Source organism: Notolepis coatsorum (assembly GCF_963971535.1).
Source record: "Notolepis coatsorum genome assembly, chromosome: 1".
In the NCBI taxonomy this organism is placed as follows: domain Eukaryota; kingdom Metazoa; phylum Chordata; class Actinopteri; order Aulopiformes; family Paralepididae; genus Notolepis; species Notolepis coatsorum.
In genome coordinates, this window is record NC_140165.1 from 304,778,732 (window position 1) to 304,798,343 (window position 19,612).

Below are 19,612 nucleotides of genomic sequence, written 5' to 3' on the forward strand. Positions count from 1 at the left end.
TTTTAATATGACATGCTGTTATCACTCATATCCCTGCTTGTAAAATGACGACGTTAAAGATGTGAGAGTGTGGTAAGGGAGATGAGAGAGGGGGGGGGGTGGGATACTGATTCAGGTATCTGTATTCTGAATCAGGTATCTGTATTCTGGTGTTTTTGACCTGCCAAGTAGTGTCCCTGGGGTAGTAGCATTAGAAATCTAATACCACCATTGCGTTCCTCGTCAAAAAGTAGGATCAGAGGCTGGGAAATATATATAGGCTATATATTTTCTTAAGATTTAAAAGATTCAGCTTAAAGCTGCTGGCGCCTCTGGGAGTCGGTGGAAAACCTTTGGTCTTGAAAAGTGATGCAGAGCTTTGCTCTATTTCTGCTGGGCAGGTAAACCCACTCTTGCTAATTTCTCGAAAATGTCCCTACGGCAGCTTGAAGAAGGGCAAACGCCTGTCACTCTGTGTCCATGTTTAATTCACCAGCTAGTCTGCCCCGACTGTAGCCACATCCTCTGTCATAGCAACCGGCTGGTGAAGGATTAGGCTTGAAAGAATCAATAGTGCAGAAATGCTGCATATACAGCACACACTGTCTAACCTCACCGGTAAAAAGCTCTGACACCTCACCACCAGTGACTCAGCATGTGTTGTATGTGTGTGGTGCTGCATCCATTATAACTTGGAGGTCGGAAATACCGACATCCTACTCGGAAGAATAGAATAAAACGGTGCGTCAACCCTGCGTTCTGATACTCTGTCACTGGTGTGATTGATCAACCCCCAGTACAAGCCTTAGCAATGCATCATTTTACGTAATTTCAACATGGCCCCCCACGTTGTGTAAAAGTGAATGTTGTTATTAGCTGTTTTAAAGGCCCCATGAAAATCAAAAAGGTTTGTCATTTCCTGGGGGGGGGATTCTTTTTTTTTATGAGTCATCCAGCACACGGGGGGCATATACTGTACTCATTTTGTGTCCAATGAAATGCTTTCTACAGTAGAATGACATTTACAGCACATTGTAACTGAGCTAGCACTCTGCCTCTTTAACTAAATTAAACAAATGTTCAATGTTAGCTTGCTACTGTAGCTAACGTTACTAATGTTGCGTAATGTTGCTAACATTAGCTTGCTAGCTAATGGGCCGACCATTATGCACATTCAGCAATATTGGCTCCTATGAATGCCAATCAATAAGTCCCTCCCTAGCTTCCTATTTTTACAGGAAACACATACATATGTGGAATCAAATAGCCTTCTGCTAGCCGTTTCAATTAAAGAGTACATTTGTAAGTTGTTAGCTATAGTATGTCGTCGAAAACTGTCTTTATGAAAACATTTCCCCAAAACCTTAGCGTGAGCATCCGTGTTTTTCCAACTGTGCAGCTTGAACGCATGCAGGGCGGCGATGGCGCGTTTCCCCACTTCCTACCATGAATGGACGCAGCGGGAGGCTTACCGGGTCCAGGTCACCATGGGTTCAGGGTAGCCATCCACAGCACAAGTCAGCGTGACAGTCTGCCCCACATCTGCTGTGGCGTTCACCTCAGAGTGCCACACCCTGATGGTTGGGAGCACTGAGACGGAGAGAGAGAGAGAGACACACACATGCTAATCAACAGAATTTGCCCACTGGCCCACATTAGTAAGTTATTCAAAAAGTAAACCATGAAGATTGTTATAAGATAAAAAATATGTCATACCTCATTGTAATAATGTACTGGAAAACTATACCGTCAATACTGGGTCATGATTCAGACCTAATTGGATGACTTTTAAAGTCCCATATATTTATCTTTTCAACAATTTTATATAATTCCCTGGAGTCTACGGATTATATATATTTGGGTAGCTGAAATCGAGCAATGTGATTGGTTAATAGCAGTGGTATAATAACCATATACCACAACTATGGCATCTAATTCCTTTTCACAATTCAGCATCACTCCGCGTCTGCCACCGACACCAAAATATGTTGTGATATCTGCTGCTGCAATCTGACGTGGGTGCGGAGCTTTGGCGTGACATAATACTAAATGTAGGACACTATCATGACAGAGCAAGAGATTGACAGGCAGTGGCTTTGTCTTGGTGGCTCACTCAGAGAGTGCATTCTGGTCACAGAGCTATTCCAACAAGCTAACTGGCTGAAGAGTGAAACTGTTTTTCTTGTAACGTTAGCTAAATGCTTGCAGGAGGGAACAGAATAGTAGTGGGTGGTGAGCTGGATAATATAGAGGTGGTGGCTGAGAGGAGGATGAGGAAAAAGCTAGACGCCATCCTGGAGAACCCCTCTCACCCCTTCTATGAGGAGCTAGGGCCTAACAAAAATAATGGTTGGTTTCAGGTTGCCGACCGACCCTGCCGATTTAGGTGCGACCCAATATATTTTATGAGTTTAAAAAAAAAATTATATATTAAAAAAAAAAAAATCATTTTTTTTTTTTTTTTTTTTTTTTTTTGAATAAAGTTTCATAGAAATCTTAGTCAAACATTTAGTATTATGGATATTAAACATGCTGGCAGAGTACATGCATCCATGTTGTTGTGAACATTTTAACCCTTTCACTGCCACACGACAGCCGGTTAACCCTTTCACTGTGACAATACAGAAGGTTAGCCCTTTACTATCACACAACCGACGGCGATGCTCCATCATTAGCATCATTAGCTCCGCATCCGCGGAGCTAATGATGCTAATGATGGAGCATCGCCGTCGGTTGTGTGATAGTAAAGGGCTAACCTTCTGTCGTGTGGCAGTGAAAGGGTTAATTAAATAAAGAAATTCCCTATCCATAGTCGCCGTGGGAAAGAATAAAAAAAAATAAAAATAAAAATAAATTCCCTACCTACCCATGGCCAAACTGACAACCAACCTGAAACCAACTATTATTTTTGTTAGGCCTAGCCAGAATGAAGAGCACGTTCAGCCTAAGACTCATCGCCCCCCGACACACCACAAACCGCCTGGGCCGGTCCTTTATACCGACAGCCATCAGGCTCTACAACAAAGGGCTAGGGCGGCCGGCTCTGCTGCTAGACCTGTCTCAAACCCTGCCCCTTTTCTTGATCCTCCAATCACAGCTGTCGCTTACCTCTGACTTCCTCGTACAAACTTTGTTTGTACGAGGAAGTCAGAGGTAAGCGACAGCTGTGATTGGAGGATCAAGAAAAGAGGGCAGGGTTTTGAGACAGGTCCAATGGACCTGTCTCAAAACCCTGCCCTCTTTTCTTGATCCTCCAATCACAGCTGTCGCTTACCTCTGACTTCCTCGTACAAACATTGTCAGAACTCGGGACTTGAGATCTAGAGACTCATATCACTGGACTATCTTGCATTTGTACTTTTTTATATTATATTGTATTTGTATTTATATTTTATATTTTATATTGTGTATATAGATACTGGACTGGACTGTATAGGAATGTGAAGCTCTGTATCCCCCCCCCATGTTGCTTTGACACCCGAATTTCCCCAAGGGGATTAATAAAGGATCATCTTATCTTAATACAAAATACCAGAGGGATTCATGAATGTTTGGAATAATAACAGATGCAGCGATGCGATCTTTATGAGTAATTGGTAAATGGTGCATTTATATAGCGCTTTTATCCAAAGCGATTTACAATTTCTTGTTCCTCACATTTTACCCATGCACTCACACATTCACACACCGACGGCAGAGGCAACCATATAAGGTGCCAACCTGCTCATCGGGGGAGCAATTAGGGGTTAAGCGTCTTGCTCAAGGACACATCGACATGCTGCCCGGGAGGAGCCAGAATCTAACCGGGAACCATACGATTACCAGACGGCCGCTCTATCTCCTGTCGCCCCAGCTTCTAATTTAGCGCTGTCTCATAAGATTACTGGGCTGCTATGGTGTTACGTTAGTGTTAACTAGCAAGTCTAAACAGTTAACGTTGGGTCATTGCCAGCTTGGTCTGAATGCGCTCTGAACAGCTCCGACTCGATATTTATGGTGAGCTAAATTGGAAGCTGTCATGAGGATAGCATCCCTGCTGTGACCGGACACTGCTCTTGTCTCGTTAGCGACGCTAAGAATAAACAAGCTAGTGTGTACGTTGCACAGTAATGGCCACGCACTGTGTGCAGGCAGCCAGGAGGACCTATTTCCCTATATACATTATCTATTAAATTAGCAATAACATTTTAATGTGTCTATTATTACTGTCATATTGCCATACGGTGACCGTTTTATAAAAGCAATAGCTCACTGCAGGCTGTGATATAATGTGATATACTGTAAGGGGGTTGTCACCAAACAGTCGTGAGCTATTGCTTAAATATATATATATATATTGTTGTTGTTTTTCTCTCAAAATAAACTAGTCTTAACCCTTTCACTGCCACACGACAGAAGGTTAACCCTTTACTATCACACAACCGACGGCGATGCTCCATCATTAGGATCATTAGCTCCGCATCCGTATTGTCACAGTGAAAGGGTTAACCGACTGTCGTGTGGCAGTGAAAGGGTTAATGTAATTTTTATAAATGATTTCCCAGCACCTCTTGCTTTATTAGAATGCACCAGGGTGTTTGTAATGGGTGTAGTACACTACACACCAAATCTCAAATTCATTATTCCCTGACACGCCCAGCTGCCCCACGCTCCAAACTAAACAAAACGTTTACAAACGGACCAATAGATTTTAGGAGGCAGTGTTCTTGGCTTCAAACGTTAGGTTAATGATGGTCGGGTTGTTTCCAGGAATTACATAAATAGTGGGGCCAGTTCCAAATGGCTTGTTTAACCTGAAGACCTTTTTTTCTCTCTCAAGATAATACTCCTGGCCAATTCCTGTTCTCCTAGCACCTTTCCGACCTTTTCCGACTGTAACATCCACAAAAGCACAACCCATTTCCCACAATATGGGACCTTTAGCACACAGTGGCTCAGCCTCTGGGTAACAACCTCTGCACCGCTTGTTGTCCCGACTTCTATAGTTCCGACAGCTAACGGAAGCACTTGTGCTCTGGCATTTTGAGTAGCAATTCTCCTGCCACGAGCCCGGACTCAACGTTTTATTTATTAAAGTTTTTATTTAACCTTTATTTAACCGGGAAAGTCACATTGAGATTCAAAATCTATTTTTTTAAGTGAGACCTGGCCAAGACAAGCTGCAGCAAGGGGATACAAAAGTTGCACACAAATACACTAAACAACCAATATCGGAGACAGAGGCAACCTAGCAGGTCTGTCATGGAAATGGTCTGTCATTCAACCTCTAGTCCCTTCATGAGGCATTTAAAAGCATCCAGTGTTACAAATTCTGTAACATGTTCCAAGCCGAGAAAGCAGAATAACTAAATGCTCCCTTTCCCATTTTAGTACGAACATTGGGAACAGACAATAGGAGCAGAGAATGTAAAAAATAACTCTTTTCTGGACCATATACTGTATAAGTCCACAAGTAAGAGGGGAGGAGACCGAGAATTGCCTTGTAAATCAATATGTGTGCTAATGCACAAGTCTGTTTCATAGGAGCGGAGCCAGGTTAAAAACATGCAGACCAGAGAGAAAATTATAAAGAAACATGAGCAAAGAGCAACCGTCACCCCCATTTACCAAACAAAGTGGAGAGGAAAAGAATACTGACCATTGATAATGACCTTGATGATCCGCAGACCGATCTCGCCGCGGGCCATGATGCGGCCTTCACACGTGTACGACCCCTCGTCAGTCTTCTTTATGCCACGGATCTGAAGGTGGTTGTTGTCCAGAATCTTAAACCGAACTGAAGAAGAAGTAGAGTGTGAGTCACGTTTACATTCCGTAAAAGAAATACCTAAGAAATACCACTCACTCAAGGCTGTGATGAAACACTATGAATATGAAAAGGAATACCATGAGTCCATAACAATCAAATGTCATAAATTCAAAACAAAGTCCCCTACTGGAGCAAGAACTTATTATCTAATTGATGTTAATTACAAATTACAGCGTGAAGAAAGGGAGGAATTGGGAAGATTTTTTTTTTTGCAGGACAGCTCAATCAATTATTTGTGGACATGAACATGAAGTGCCTCAAATCCTAGAAACCAGAGAACCAAAACCGGCACCATCACAGAGCAACACTTAGTGGAAAGTAAATTAGTGGACTCATATTCTTCATATGGGTATGCTTTCACAGTGGTGCTAACGACAATGCAGAATAGCAGAGGTGTAATAGTATACGTAACAATAAATAGATAAATAGATCAATAAATAAATACCTGAAATTTTCCAGTAAAAAAACGCTTAGCTCTGCATGAACTGTGAGCTGAATACTTTCAACTTGGCAAACCTTGATCATGTAGTGATTTTTTTTTTATCCACTTTTTCTCCTTATTTTTCAATTTTTCTCCCATCCCAATTCCGCCTCGCCAATTCTCCCTTCAATTCTTCCCCTCCCATGTCTCGATCGTTGCTAGACTATGCCTCCCACTGGTCGGCTGCAGTGAGGAGGACCAAGCCTTGCATCACGTGTCCCCTCCGGTACACGAGGAGGCAGCTGTCGCATCTTTTCACCTGTACAGCGCGATCTCTCAGTGGCGAGGAGTAACGCGTGGGAGGCTCACGCTGCCCCCGATGCTTCCTGATTCTGCTGTACAGGCGCACCAACCGACCTGTAGGAGTCGCTGTCCACAACGTCCAATCCCCACCCACCGGCTTTCCCACCCTCTAACACTGCCAATTGTGTTAGTATGAACGACCAGCCAAGCTGGTAGCAACGCCGAGAGCTGGGCTCGAACCCAGCGTCTCCTGCGTTAGTGGCGAGCGCCTTGCCCACTGCGCCACTTAGCCGCCCTATCATGTAGTGATTTGAACTATTATAATGGGACACTCGTGGCTGGTTGTTATTACCAAGTGACCGTGGGGGGCTGTGGGGGCCGTGGGGGACCGTGGGGGGCCGTGGGGGGCCGTGCTCAGACTGAGCTCAGGAGATGCACTGCATCATAATCACTTTGAGAGCCTCTCAAATATAATTTGTTCTTATTCAGGCTGTGCCAATCTAAAAGGTCTTAATTAGTAAACCAGTTCCAACAGTAGTGCAATAGTTGTCCTAAATGCTTATCATTTACAGGACTTGCCTGTAAAATGCTGTTATATATTGACTTTGTAGTCTTAGAGCAGAGTAATATAATTGCAACCAACAAAAAATAATGGCTATATTATTAATCAAGCTACATGGCATACTGTATCATTATCACTGCAGAGTTTCAGGGATTCTCAAGAGGGCTGGTATAATTATGACAAAACTACTTGTTCTGCACAAATTAGCATTGCAAGTACAATAGATGAAAAATATGATGAAAAGCAAATTCTTAATAATAATAATAATTGTAAAGGATAGGCAAAAATAAGCATGTGCTTCAGCCTATTCCTTTTTTCGGTCATTGAGTTTGGATTTTGTGTGTGAGCTTACTTTGAATATGTACATTTGTGATTTTTTCTTTTTTTCTTTTCCTTTTGAAAGTCAACACATGTGTTTTTGATTTATCTGTAAACAAAGACCGAAAATAAAACGATTCATTCATTCATAATTGGTTCTAATTCTAGCCATTCCTTCTTTACCAAAATAGCATAATAGAAATCACTTCCATGATCAAGCTTTGAGTGACTTCTCATGTTCACAAATCTAGACTGACCCAAGGTCGTAGAAATAACATGTGGCCAATGTAATTGTTTATCCCCTTAACACTATTGGGACCGGCCACGTATAAATACGTGTTTCGAATCCATGCGTTGTGGACCAGAGGCACGTATATAGCCGTGGCAAGTTGTTATTGTTTTATTCCATATTAATAACCGGATCAAGATCCCCGATCGACTCCCCGATTGACTCTGCAGATCTACCCTCGGAAACATGCAATACCGGCCAGATCCTCTTAGGGGCGCCATCGCTCCACTGCAGTATCATTGTGGGTGAATGGAATTTTTTTTTTACCCTCCAACGAGTATCATATTACTCTGATCCCAAACGAACATCATGCACCGTGTATCACGTTTCGAATCGCAGATCTCACCATGGAATAAGGGGATTTATCATCAACCAATGGACATATCGATCTACCAGATGCCGATTGATAACGGGGAAATGCTGTAGGGTATCCCACGGGCTGACGGTAAGACCTTATTCACCTAAATTACAGCCGGATCAGACATTGTTGTGAGACGCAAGCATTCGATCAGTGAATGTGGCTACTTACACGGACACTGTATTGGTAATCAATAATACTAATCGACGTTCCCCGCCACCCCCCTTTCATCCATAGATGCTATGGTATAGTCCGGATCATAAGCAGTTTGTGTTATTTCATTAGCATATATACAACGGACATGCCGTTGAATATAACGTTAGTAGCCTTTAGCTCTATAAGTAGCTTTCCAGAAAATATATGACACGAAATCTACGATAAAGCTTATATTCACGGCGCTATAAAATGACAACCTATTGATGGATTTTTTTTTTCTTTAAGCCATTTTGAAGGGACGGTTTATGAACTCAAGTGACAATGAGAATGGACAGATAGCAATACTATAAAGTATAGATATAGCTCTACAAAGACACATCGGTTTGTTGACAAACCTTGGTCCTCTAGCACCATATTAGACGGGGCCGAACGGTCGTCAAAGTGTTAACTATGCTGTGTTTCAATTAATGAGAGCATTGCACATGATAAAAACAGGTATACAAACTACGCAAAAGAAAGAACATTTTATAATATAAAATAAAAAATAAAAAAGGACAACTAAAGTATCAATAATGGCAGTTATGGGGCGCCACGGTGGCACACCACGTAAGTGCGCTCGCACTATAATCGCAGCGTCCAGGGTTCGAATCCGGCCCAGGGACCTATGCTGCATGTCCTCCTCCCCAAACATCTTCTCCCAACTTTACTCTGCCTGTCCTCTGATAAAAAGCTGTAAAAATGCAAATAAATCATCTAAAATAAAAAATGGCACTTATAATCATCCATAGATCACCATTAACTTATAATTTACTATACGTCCAGAAAATTATTATTAATTATAATTAGTTATCCATCATTTATTAATAATGATCAAACATTCATTAATAGTTATATAATTGTAAATTATTTAAAAGCTTAAAGATCTGCATTTGTAGGCAAATTCAATATTATTGAAACGACATTTATCTTATTCAAGCATCCACCGAGGTTGTCAAAGAATCACGGAGATGGAGAAAGATAACTTGACAGCTCAGAGGGGCCTTTGTAGAGATGGCTGGGGGCCGACACTATGAAAGAGGGAAACTGAATGCCGACTGGTGGTACAACATCTTACCGTCCTTCTCCATCTGGATCTTGATCCCCTTGTGTTTCCAGAACACCTTGGCGGGCGGCGAACTGACGATGTCACAGACGATGATGGCATTGTCTCCCTCGTTGAACTCTTGGGGCGACGGGGCATTGTTGAAGGTGATTTTTTCTAGATATAACGAGAGATATTAACAGTGAAAATGTATGATAAAACTCGATGTAGAACAGTATTCATCAAATAATTATTTGATACTGATGTTGGTTTAGGCTACCACTACAAATATGGAAAACTTGCATTGCAGCATATATGCATTTTCTATCTTTTTTTAAAGCATGGTGTATTTCAGAGCGCTTCCCTACTGATGGAACCGTTTTTTTATTAACTTTTTCTCCAAAATTGTACAAAATGTTTTCTTGTTATGCCAATTCCCCGCCTGTGTCATGGTCCTGGATCTCCAACCACTTCTTTTCACCTGACAACATGGCGCCCTGACCAACCAGTAGGAGTCGCTATTGCAACGACCGGGACTCGTACCCTCACCGGCTTCCCACCCGCGAACACCTGCCAATTGTGTTCGTAGGAATGTCTGGCCGAGCCGGAAGTACCGCTTCCAGGAATTGAACCCGGGTCTCTGCGGAGGTAGGCGACTGCTTTTACCTCTACACTACCCAGACGCCCCTGGTGGAACTGTTTTTAAACATATTTTCCACAAGAATATCTTGCTTATGACAATGCTGCTCATAACGGCCCGTGCTGTACCATTACAAGTGCAGATAGGAGGTTTATCCCCACTTTTCCTGGATCATTTTGCAGATAGGAGGTTTTTCTCTCATCTGACAGAAATCTGGTATATGCGCTACTGGACAGACACTCAATCATTCATCACAGCCGCAACCTATTACAAAACTGGTGTACACTGGTGTGTTAAATCAAGAGTGATTCATATAGTCTGCTGTCTGTGTTGTCGTGCAGTCCCTGTGAGATGACTCACATCGGGGTCACCAGCATGTACGGCTGAGTTGAGATCAGCTTCTCCTCCCATGCATTGCAGAGGCAAAACTGAACTTGTGTCAGTGATTAAGGTAATTTTAACCAATGTTTTAATTATAATGCCAGGAACTATTTCCAAACGAATATTCTCTGGGGAATATCTTTGATGTGCTTTGAAGCCAGAGGGAGCTATAAGATAAGTCAATTTCAAATCTCAAAAAATGCAACGGATAGAACTTGACTTAATATAAATATAAAGTCGTAGGTAGGCATGTATTAGCCTACACAGTCTAATGTACAAGAGCGACACTATAGGTGGACTATATTGTTTGTGGTTGGCTAATACTGAACAGGTTTGTCACAAATAAAAAAAAACTTTGTTCAGTTCTAGCCTGGAAGTCATCTTTTATAGTACTTTATTAAAAGGATGCACCAGCATGTGCTAAAATGCAGTACTAGTCAAAGTCAAAATCAAAGTCAACTGTATTGTCATTTCCCATAATGTGCAAGACATACAGAAAAATGAAATTACTGTACATTCCCCCTTCCCACGGTGTATGTAAAAAGATCTAATATAAACATGAAGTAACATATAGGCCACTATAAACATAAAGTAACATATAGGACACAATGTACACAGACAATATACAGGACTATATACAATATAAACAGTAGCTAAAAAACAAAAACTACTACTGAGTTATCACGATTTTCTATGTCAAGATAAAATGACTAGAACATCATTTTAAGACTGTGAAAAGGGGGCGGTCAGGTGGCGTAGCGGAGATTGCGTTCGTCACCAACGCCGGAGATGCTGGGTTCGCGTGTTCGAATCCAGCTCCCGGCGTTGTCACCAGCTTGGCTGGCCTTTTACACTAATACAATTGGCAGTGTCAGAGGGTGGGAAAGCTGGCGGGTGGGTCCTGGGCGTTGTGGACAGCGACCCCTACAGTTCGGTCGGGGCGCCTTCTCAGCGAGGGTAGGATCTGGAGAGAGGTAGTGCGGCCTCCCACACGTTACACTCTCCCAGTGAGAATCTGCGCGGCCAGGCTGGCTGCCGGCAGGCTGCACATGCGTCGGAGGAAAGCATGTGACAGTCTCCGGTCTCTCGGACCAACAGTAGGGGAAAGTGCGCAACAACCAGGAAGGGTGGGATGGGAGAAAAATCGGAAAAAGAAGGAGGGGGAAAAAGAGAATCAAAGACTGTGAAAAGACTTTAACGTCAACAGATGCAGGCTATTCTCAGGCTAATCTAGTCTAGGATAATCGAATAGCTTAGCGTGGGGGCATTTAGAGGGCAAACTGAACATTTTCTTTCATCTGCCAATATTTGTATTAAGGATGGGCATTTTAAATATTCCCCCAGATCGATTGATGATCACACGATCTAGTCGATTAGTGATTAGATTATTCGTGGAGGGAAATCTATTTTTAGCACGGCAGCAGCAATAACGACACACAGCAGTACCACGCCTCATCCCGGCTCAGTAGGGGAGAGCTACTCGGTTACGGAGAACAGAGAGTGGTTTGTCGAGATATCGAGAAGGAAAACACAGAATCTGGTACCTTTTCTGTCTCAAGACTTAGTCCTGCATGTATCGTCAAATGCGCATGTCGGTGTGAAATGTATGTGTGCCATTATTACTATCAACTGTAATAATTGTGGAATATTACTATAATGAGCTGTACAATATGTGTATGAATCAAGCATCTCACTGTAATGTACCTGTACTTTATTCGTGACAATAAACTACTACTACTACTACTACTACTACTACTACTACTACTACTACTACTACTACTACTACTACTACTACTACTACCTCTCCAAAAGTTATTATTTCACATATTTCTGGGGCTCAAACTGGAAGACAAGGGCTTCCTATGGGGGTCCCTATCAGTCGTTTTTGACAGTGACCATGATGGGAGATGTTTGAACCAAAAAAGTATACACACATATGGAGTTTCCTCGTAACCATGAGTAATCCATCAATCGATCACTCATGCCTATACTATACCCCTAGTTTTGACGTTTGCTCTCATTAGTAATTTATGCTAACAAACCATGACACTATGGGATGTTAGGGAGGGATGAGGTAAATCTATATGAATTTATGTTCATTGTAGGCATTCCACTACCACTTTGCACCAATCACCAATTATTTGCATACCATCACGGTTTAGTTTGAATTCATTTTCAAGGAAGTATATTCATAAATTAAACAACGTTCACACTTTATTATTAGGGGGGGTAAGTCTGCCTCCATAGATTCAATTAAAGTTGGCCTACTTACTATAAGGCTAATTCAAGGAGAATATTTAAATTAAAAACTATAAACGTGGATAAAAGACTCTCTTAGAGCTGAGCCAGTTTAGTTTGGACTATAATCAGTACAGTCCTGGTGGTTTGTTGTCACACAGATGTGCAGCTCCATTTAACTGTTTAAGCTCAACAGCAGAGGCCACATATATAAGTGTTCTACCACACCTGGAAGCTGGAGGCAATGAAGATTTGTTTGAGATGCAACTTAACACTTAACACTGAGTGCTAATAATTTCTAATCATACATATTACATTTAAACATATCATTAAAACATTGTGTTTTGAATTGTGAAGTTTAGCATGTATAAGGTCTTTGGACGTAGATGTGAGAGACCTATGATAGCCATTCCCAAGGCTTAGTTAAGTATAATACATTGCTGCACCGCGTTCTGTGTGGATGCAGCTAGTTGCACAGTTTTGGTCCACTTCAGCTATTGTTGACCACTCGAGAATTGGAGGGGGGGGGGGGGGTCACTCCAGAAGACCACTTGGTATCAATTACTTTTGACATCTGGATATTCCTGTTTCATGAAGCTGCGATTATCCTAGAGGACGGAATGAGCCATTTTATATGGTGATGTCGCATTTAAAATAATGGGTGTCACTTAATTGAAAGGGCTACTATGACTACTCACATCATCACATATGAATGTAATAGAGGCCTTGCACTGAATGTTTGTGTAGCTGTCTCTGTTCCAACATGGCTGCCTGTAACCATTGGTAACCAATTTCAATTTCCGTCCAGTGGTAGAGTAGGTAAAATGGATATTACTGTTCCACTGCAACTTGTTTACACGATCCAGTGATAAGACACCACGTTATTACATTTCTGTTGGTATATTTCTCATATATCAACACGTAAAAACTATTGTTTTTCACAACAATGTCTCTTCCAACATGGCGAAAAAATTTGCATTCTAAACATTTAGTCAAAGGCCTCTTTTGGGCTTTTTTGATCCACAAGATGAAAAGAAAACGTAAAAAGACTGTTTAGGGACTGACTATCATATCTTTATACAAAGTGCATGGTTTGATCCTAAACTGCTTGGAATGAGTAAAATATACATGTTTGTATAGGTGAGATTATTGTGCGTCCTATGGGCCCAATTTCATTCATCTTGAGGTCAGATGTCAAAGGATCCCATTGTGAATGACCATACCAATTGCCTACCGATTCCCTACCTGTGTCAGTGCATTATTTTAGTTTTGGAGCTGTGAGTGTGCTACCAACTTCTTTTGTTGGTAGAAAACTTGGGTTTGTTTCTGCAACCATGCACGTCATTAATTCTGATATATGCCGTTGCCCATTTTCAAAAATGTAAGCCTGTCCATGTAATTTATGCTTGGAAAAATAGGATTCCATCTATGATGGACATTTGCTGGTGCTTCACATACACAGGAAATAAAACCCATTACTTAGAAGAAATGCCCAAAAGACAGACAGGCTCATTAAGCAGTACTCTAATAGTCTACTGTGGATTTATTGAACTGATGAAAAATCCATCTTCACTTGAATAGGAAAAGAAAGACGCGGTGTCCTTGAGGAGTGAATAAAATACAGCTGTAAATAAGTACGGTTATGCCTCATACTTTGAAGGCTAAAAAGTGTCCCGACACAGTATGTACACAGACCAGCTACGTTGAGCTAGGAGAGCATGTATAGTCGGGGTGGGGGGTCAAATCCATACAGCAACATATCGTTGCGGACATAATTTGCAGTTGAAAAAAAGGTAACAAATTGCAATATATCGCAATATAGCGATATTACAATATCGTGACTCGAGTATCGTGATAATATCGTATCGTGGGGCCTCTGGTGAGTAGGGCTGGGTACTGAACTCTGTACCTTTAAGTATAAAGTACAAGAGTGTAATTTACTAGACCAGAGGGAGCGTTTTACACACACACACACACACACACACACACACACACACACACACACACACACACACACACACACACACGCACATGCACACGCACACGCACACACACACACACACACACACACACATATATATATTACTGTCCCGTGACCCGTCTCTTGGGTCTGTAGAAATACCAGACAAGGTCAGAGGAGTTTGATAGTATGCACATAGGATGGCCAGATAATGTTGATATTTAAACTTTTAAATATACATGATCATGCGATTTATTTTGTGTGGTGTCTTACAAACATAAATAACTAAATGTTCTTCTAAATTAATAACAATGTTGAATATAAATTCTTTTTCTTTTACAACTGAAATTAATTAAGTTGAGTTAAGTACTGAAAAAAGGTACCATTGGGTACCGATACTGAATTGGAGGAACTGGTACCGGAACAACCCTACAGGTGAGTGACGAGGGTCTTACGGTAGATCTTCACGATGACCGTGGACTCTGCTTGCTGGTCTCCATGGGCAGCCACACACTTGTAGGTCCCTGCGTTCTCCGCCCTGGCGCTGTAGAGCGTGAGCGTGGAGGAGGAGTCGTCGTTACGGGTCACCGTCAGGTCCGGTCTGTCCGCTATCTTGTCCCCGTTCGGTCCGAACCAGTCTATTTGCTTGGCGATGCCAACGACTGAGAGAAAAGCGACACAACACAAAAGCATCAGCACACAACGAATCAGAGTTATACCTTTATGATTATTCCATTGGTGAATTACTGCTACAACTCTCAAAACCCTTTTTTTTATCCACGTTTTCTCCTCCTGTTTTTCTGTGTTTTTCTCCCATCCCAATTTAGTCGTTATGCTAATTCCCCCCTCCCCTTCCTGGTCGTTGCTTGCTGGTCGGTCTAGGGAGCCCTGAAGTCTATCAGATGCTTCCTCCGAGACATAGGAGACAGCCAGCAGCATCTTTTCACCTGGCAGTGCGGACTCTCATTGGTGAGGTGTAACGTGTGGAAGGTCACACTACCCTCACTATCTCCCTCCCTCGCTGTGCAGGCGCCCTGACCGACCTGTAGGAGTCGCTGTTTACAACGACCAGAACCCCACCGGCTTCCCTCCCGCTGACTCTGCCAATTGAGCCAGTATGACGGCCGGCCAAGCCGGAGGCAATGCTGACAGCCGGATTCGATACCAGTGTCTCTCGCGTTGGTGACGAGCGCTTAGTCCGCTGCGCCACCCAGCCGCCCTTCAAAACACATTTAAAATCATGTTATATGTAATCAAACTCAGGTCTGCACTAAATAACCGCAAGCTGGTCCACCTGTCTGAGGGGGTCTTGGTCTGCTTCCAAGTGAACCCTGGAGCCTTTATTATTATAATTTTTTCCATATTTACCAAATGTGCATTTTTCCATCATCACAAGGTCATTTTCGTTTTCAGAATACTAGTCGAATAGTTTTGACTTTTGTCATACTAAACAAAAACGTCCTCACCTACATATTTCAGGTGACAGTAGTGTGTATAATTGACCTATCTCAAGCAGCGCCCTCTTTTCTTGATCCTCCAATCACAACCGTTGGTCCGAGGGAAGCAAAAGTTGTGATTGGAGGATCAAGAAGAGAGGGTGGGGATTGAGGTCAATTCATCACCTACACCTCTTAGCTCTATTTATTCAAACATTTTCAAATGTTCTGTAATGTGTTTCATTACAGTTCATGTATATATACATTCATACTAGGGCTGTCCCCAACTAAGGATTTGGATAGTCGACTATGATTGGCCGAAATCAGCCGATAGTCGACTATTAGTCGACTATGAAAAAAAAAAAAATTGGAATATTAAATTTTTTTTTAATAATTATAATTATTTTGGGGAGCTCCAGTAGCTCACCACGTACCGCGAGTGCTATTTCAGCGCCGTGGACAACCGCGCTCGTCGCGGATCTGGGGCTGAGCGAGTTCGAATCCCGGACTGCAGCCGTGCCTTTCCCAGAGTGTCTTCCCCCCCATCTGAACCCTTTCAGCCTGCTTCTGTCGGTCGAACTTGACCAAGTATAAATGCGATAAACGTATAAAAGAGCCAGGGAAATGGCCAAAGTAAAAAAAAAAAAAAAAAAAAAAATTATAATTATTTTAATTTTTTTATCATTCCATTTGGCCTGTGGGGGTGTTTAATGTCTGAAGGAGGCGACGGGAGGCTTCTTGTCCTCTGCAAAAGCATGCAATTGGTCCACTGATAGATACATCTTGATATTTGTCTAGTGTGTTCATTAGATGGGTGAAATCCTCTTTCAGTGCCTCTGTGCCTGTTTTCTTAGGCAGTTAGCCTCTGGTATGCGTGCCATTAGGGTTAGCCACGCTTCTAGGCCTCTTTTCTTTTAGAAAGAATGATACAATTGTATTCGACTAAGAGGTTGGCAGTCGACTACGGCTCCTTTCGATCGATTAGTCGACTATTCGACTAATAGGGGTCAGCCCTAATTCATACCAATTATTCGCCTGTTCTATTCTCCATCCATCTATCATCCATTGCAACACTATATTATCACCCTGTTGGGGGATCCCCTTTGAACAGCCCATCTGAGGCTTCTCCCCTCCTGTGGTGCTTTTCTATTGCTAGGTTCTTAGTGAGTCGTTCCGTATCTTCATTGGGGAAAGTCTGGGAGTGTTGCATATTTGGATTCTATGTTTATTTTTTTTTTTTTACCTATTATGGTGTTTCTTCTTGAATTGTACAAGAAGACTTTGTAGAAGAAGCCCATGGGGGCTATTCTATGTGATCTCTATACGAATACATTTGATTTGATTTGACACAGTGATATGGACAGCGTAACACATGAACAGTACGTTGTTGTAACATGTATACTTTCATTAAATCCCTTTGGGGGAAATTCGTCCTCTGCATTTGACCCATCCTAACTATTTAGAAGCAGTGGGGCAGCCAGACACAGTGCGACGCCCCACTGCAGTTGTAATGCCAGTACCTTGGTCAAGGGCAATAGCGGGGTACATAGCATGCATGTCTTTTCATGGTGGGGGGGGGGACAGCGGTGCGGAACACACAGAAAGGCCCCCTGCCGGGGTCTGAACCCAGGACCTTCTCGCTGTGAGGCAACGGTGCTAACCGCTGCACCGCCCCGCCGCCCCCCGCGGTTGGCCGTTTGTGGAGAACAAAATCACCGTAGAGCCTCGTCATCATCACGCCGCTCCGTGGGTTGGCTTACCTTCACACAGAAAGAACTTGGAGTCTCCGACACTGATCTCGCCCTGGCTGGGTGTGATCTGCACTTCCAGACAAACTGAAAAGAGATGAGAGAGACGACACAGGGAATTAGGTAAAACACTGGCTAAAAAAGATCATGTTCTTCGTTGATGATACACACGCAGTGTTAGGATTTACTGGGAGACTGAAGCTCAGTACCGTTCACAGGAAGACGCCTATTGATTTTGGTGACCTCGGGACCTCCCCTCTAGCACCATCATCGGGACAAACTGAAGAGTTACGGCCGGATTGCCGTAACATTTTGCCAGTGAATATTCATGAACCCGAGAGGAAGAAACATATAGATTTTTGTTGACCCCATGACCTTTCCTCTAGTGCCACAATGAGATGATCTCCTGACATGTCCGTTGTACACACAAATTATACAGTGATGCGGCTCCTGTTGGGAGTTTCTGCTATAAAGACCTATGAAGTCCATCTTATTGGGTTTTCCGTCCCTTAGGCCTAACAAAAATAATGGTTTGGTTCCGGTTGCCGACCGACCCTGCCGATTTAGGTGCGACCCAATTTATTTTATGAGTTAAATATATATATATATATTTTTTTTTAAAGTTTCATAAAAATCTTAGTCAAACCTTTAGTATTATGGATATTAAACATGCTGGCAGAGTACATGCATCCATGTTGTCGTGAACATTTTAATTAAATAAAGAAATTCCCTATCCATAGTCGCCGTGGGAAGAGATAAAATAAAACATTTTAATTAAATAAATTCCCTACCTACCCATGGCCTTAACTGACAACCAACAGGAACCAAACAATATATTTGTTTATGCCTTACTCCCTGCTCCTCGTGGCCTGTCCACCCTTATTCCCTGCTCCTCCTCGTGGCCTGTCCACCCTTATTCCCTGCTCCTTGTGGCCTGTTGTTCACCCTTATTCCCTGCTCCTCGTGGCCTGTTCACCCTTATTCCCTGCTCCTCGTGGCCTGTTTCACCCTTATTCCCTGCTCCTCGTGGCCTGTTCACCCTTATTCCCTGCTCCTCGTGGCCCGTTCACCCTTATTCCCTGCTCCTCGTGGCCTGTTTCACCCTTATTCCCTGCTCCTCGTGGCCTGTTCACCCTTATTCCCTGCTCCTCGTGGCCTGTTGTTCACCCTTATTCCCTGCTCCTCGTGGCCTGTCCACCCTTATTCCCTGCTCCTCGTGGCCCGTTCACCCTTATTCCCTGCTCCTCGTGGGCCTGTTGTCCACCCTTATTCCCTGCTCCTCGTGGCCCGTTCACCCTTATTCCCTGCTCCTCGTGGCCTGTCCACCCTTATTCCCTGCTCCTCGTGGCCTGTTCACCCTTATTCCCTGCTCCTCGTGGCCTGTTCACCCTTATTCCCTGCTCCTCGTGGCCTGTTCACCCTTATTCCCTGCTCCTCGTGGCCCGTTCACCCTTATTCCCTGCTCCTCGTGGGCCTGTTGTCCACCCTTATTCCCTGCTCCTCGTGGCCTGTTCCCCCTTATTCCCTGCTCCTCGTGGCCCGTTCACCCTTATTCCCTGCTCCTCGTGGCCTGTTCATCATTATTCCCTGCTCCTCGTGGCCTGTTCCCCCTTATTCCCTGCTCCTCGTGGCCCGTTCACCCTTATTCCCTGCTCCTCGTGGCCTGTCCACCCTTATTCCCTGCTCCTCGTGGCCTGTTCACCCTTATTCCCTGCTCCTCGTGGCCTGTTCACCCTTATTCCCTGCTCCTCGTGGCCAGTTGTCCACCCTTATTCCCTGCTCCTCGTGGCCTGTCCACCCTTATTCCCTGCTCCTCGTGGCCTGTTCACCTGCTTCACCTGAGGCAGCAACATCTTTACATTTATTAATTATTATAGTTGAGAGCCAAACCGTCGGACGGGAAGTGATGTGTTGCCTGTGAACACTTTGTCTG

General features: G+C 43.2%; 1 protein-coding gene across 1 annotated transcript in view; it reads right to left on the minus strand.

The window, feature by feature from the left end:
- ncam1b (neural cell adhesion molecule 1b) overlaps positions 1 to 19,612 on the minus strand; it is a gene marked incomplete at both ends in the record, with an annotated part of 188,861 nt that overhangs the window by 75,812 nt on the left and 93,437 nt on the right. The window contains 5 exons of the mRNA XM_084310955.1: positions 1,452 to 1,569; positions 5,618 to 5,755; positions 9,310 to 9,453; positions 14,951 to 15,157; positions 17,692 to 17,766. Of these exons, the coding sequence (XP_084167081.1) occupies positions 1,452 to 1,569; positions 5,618 to 5,755; positions 9,310 to 9,453; positions 14,951 to 15,157; positions 17,692 to 17,766 (682 nt within the window). The remainder of the gene's footprint in view (positions 1 to 1,451; positions 1,570 to 5,617; positions 5,756 to 9,309; positions 9,454 to 14,950; positions 15,158 to 17,691; positions 17,767 to 19,612) is intronic.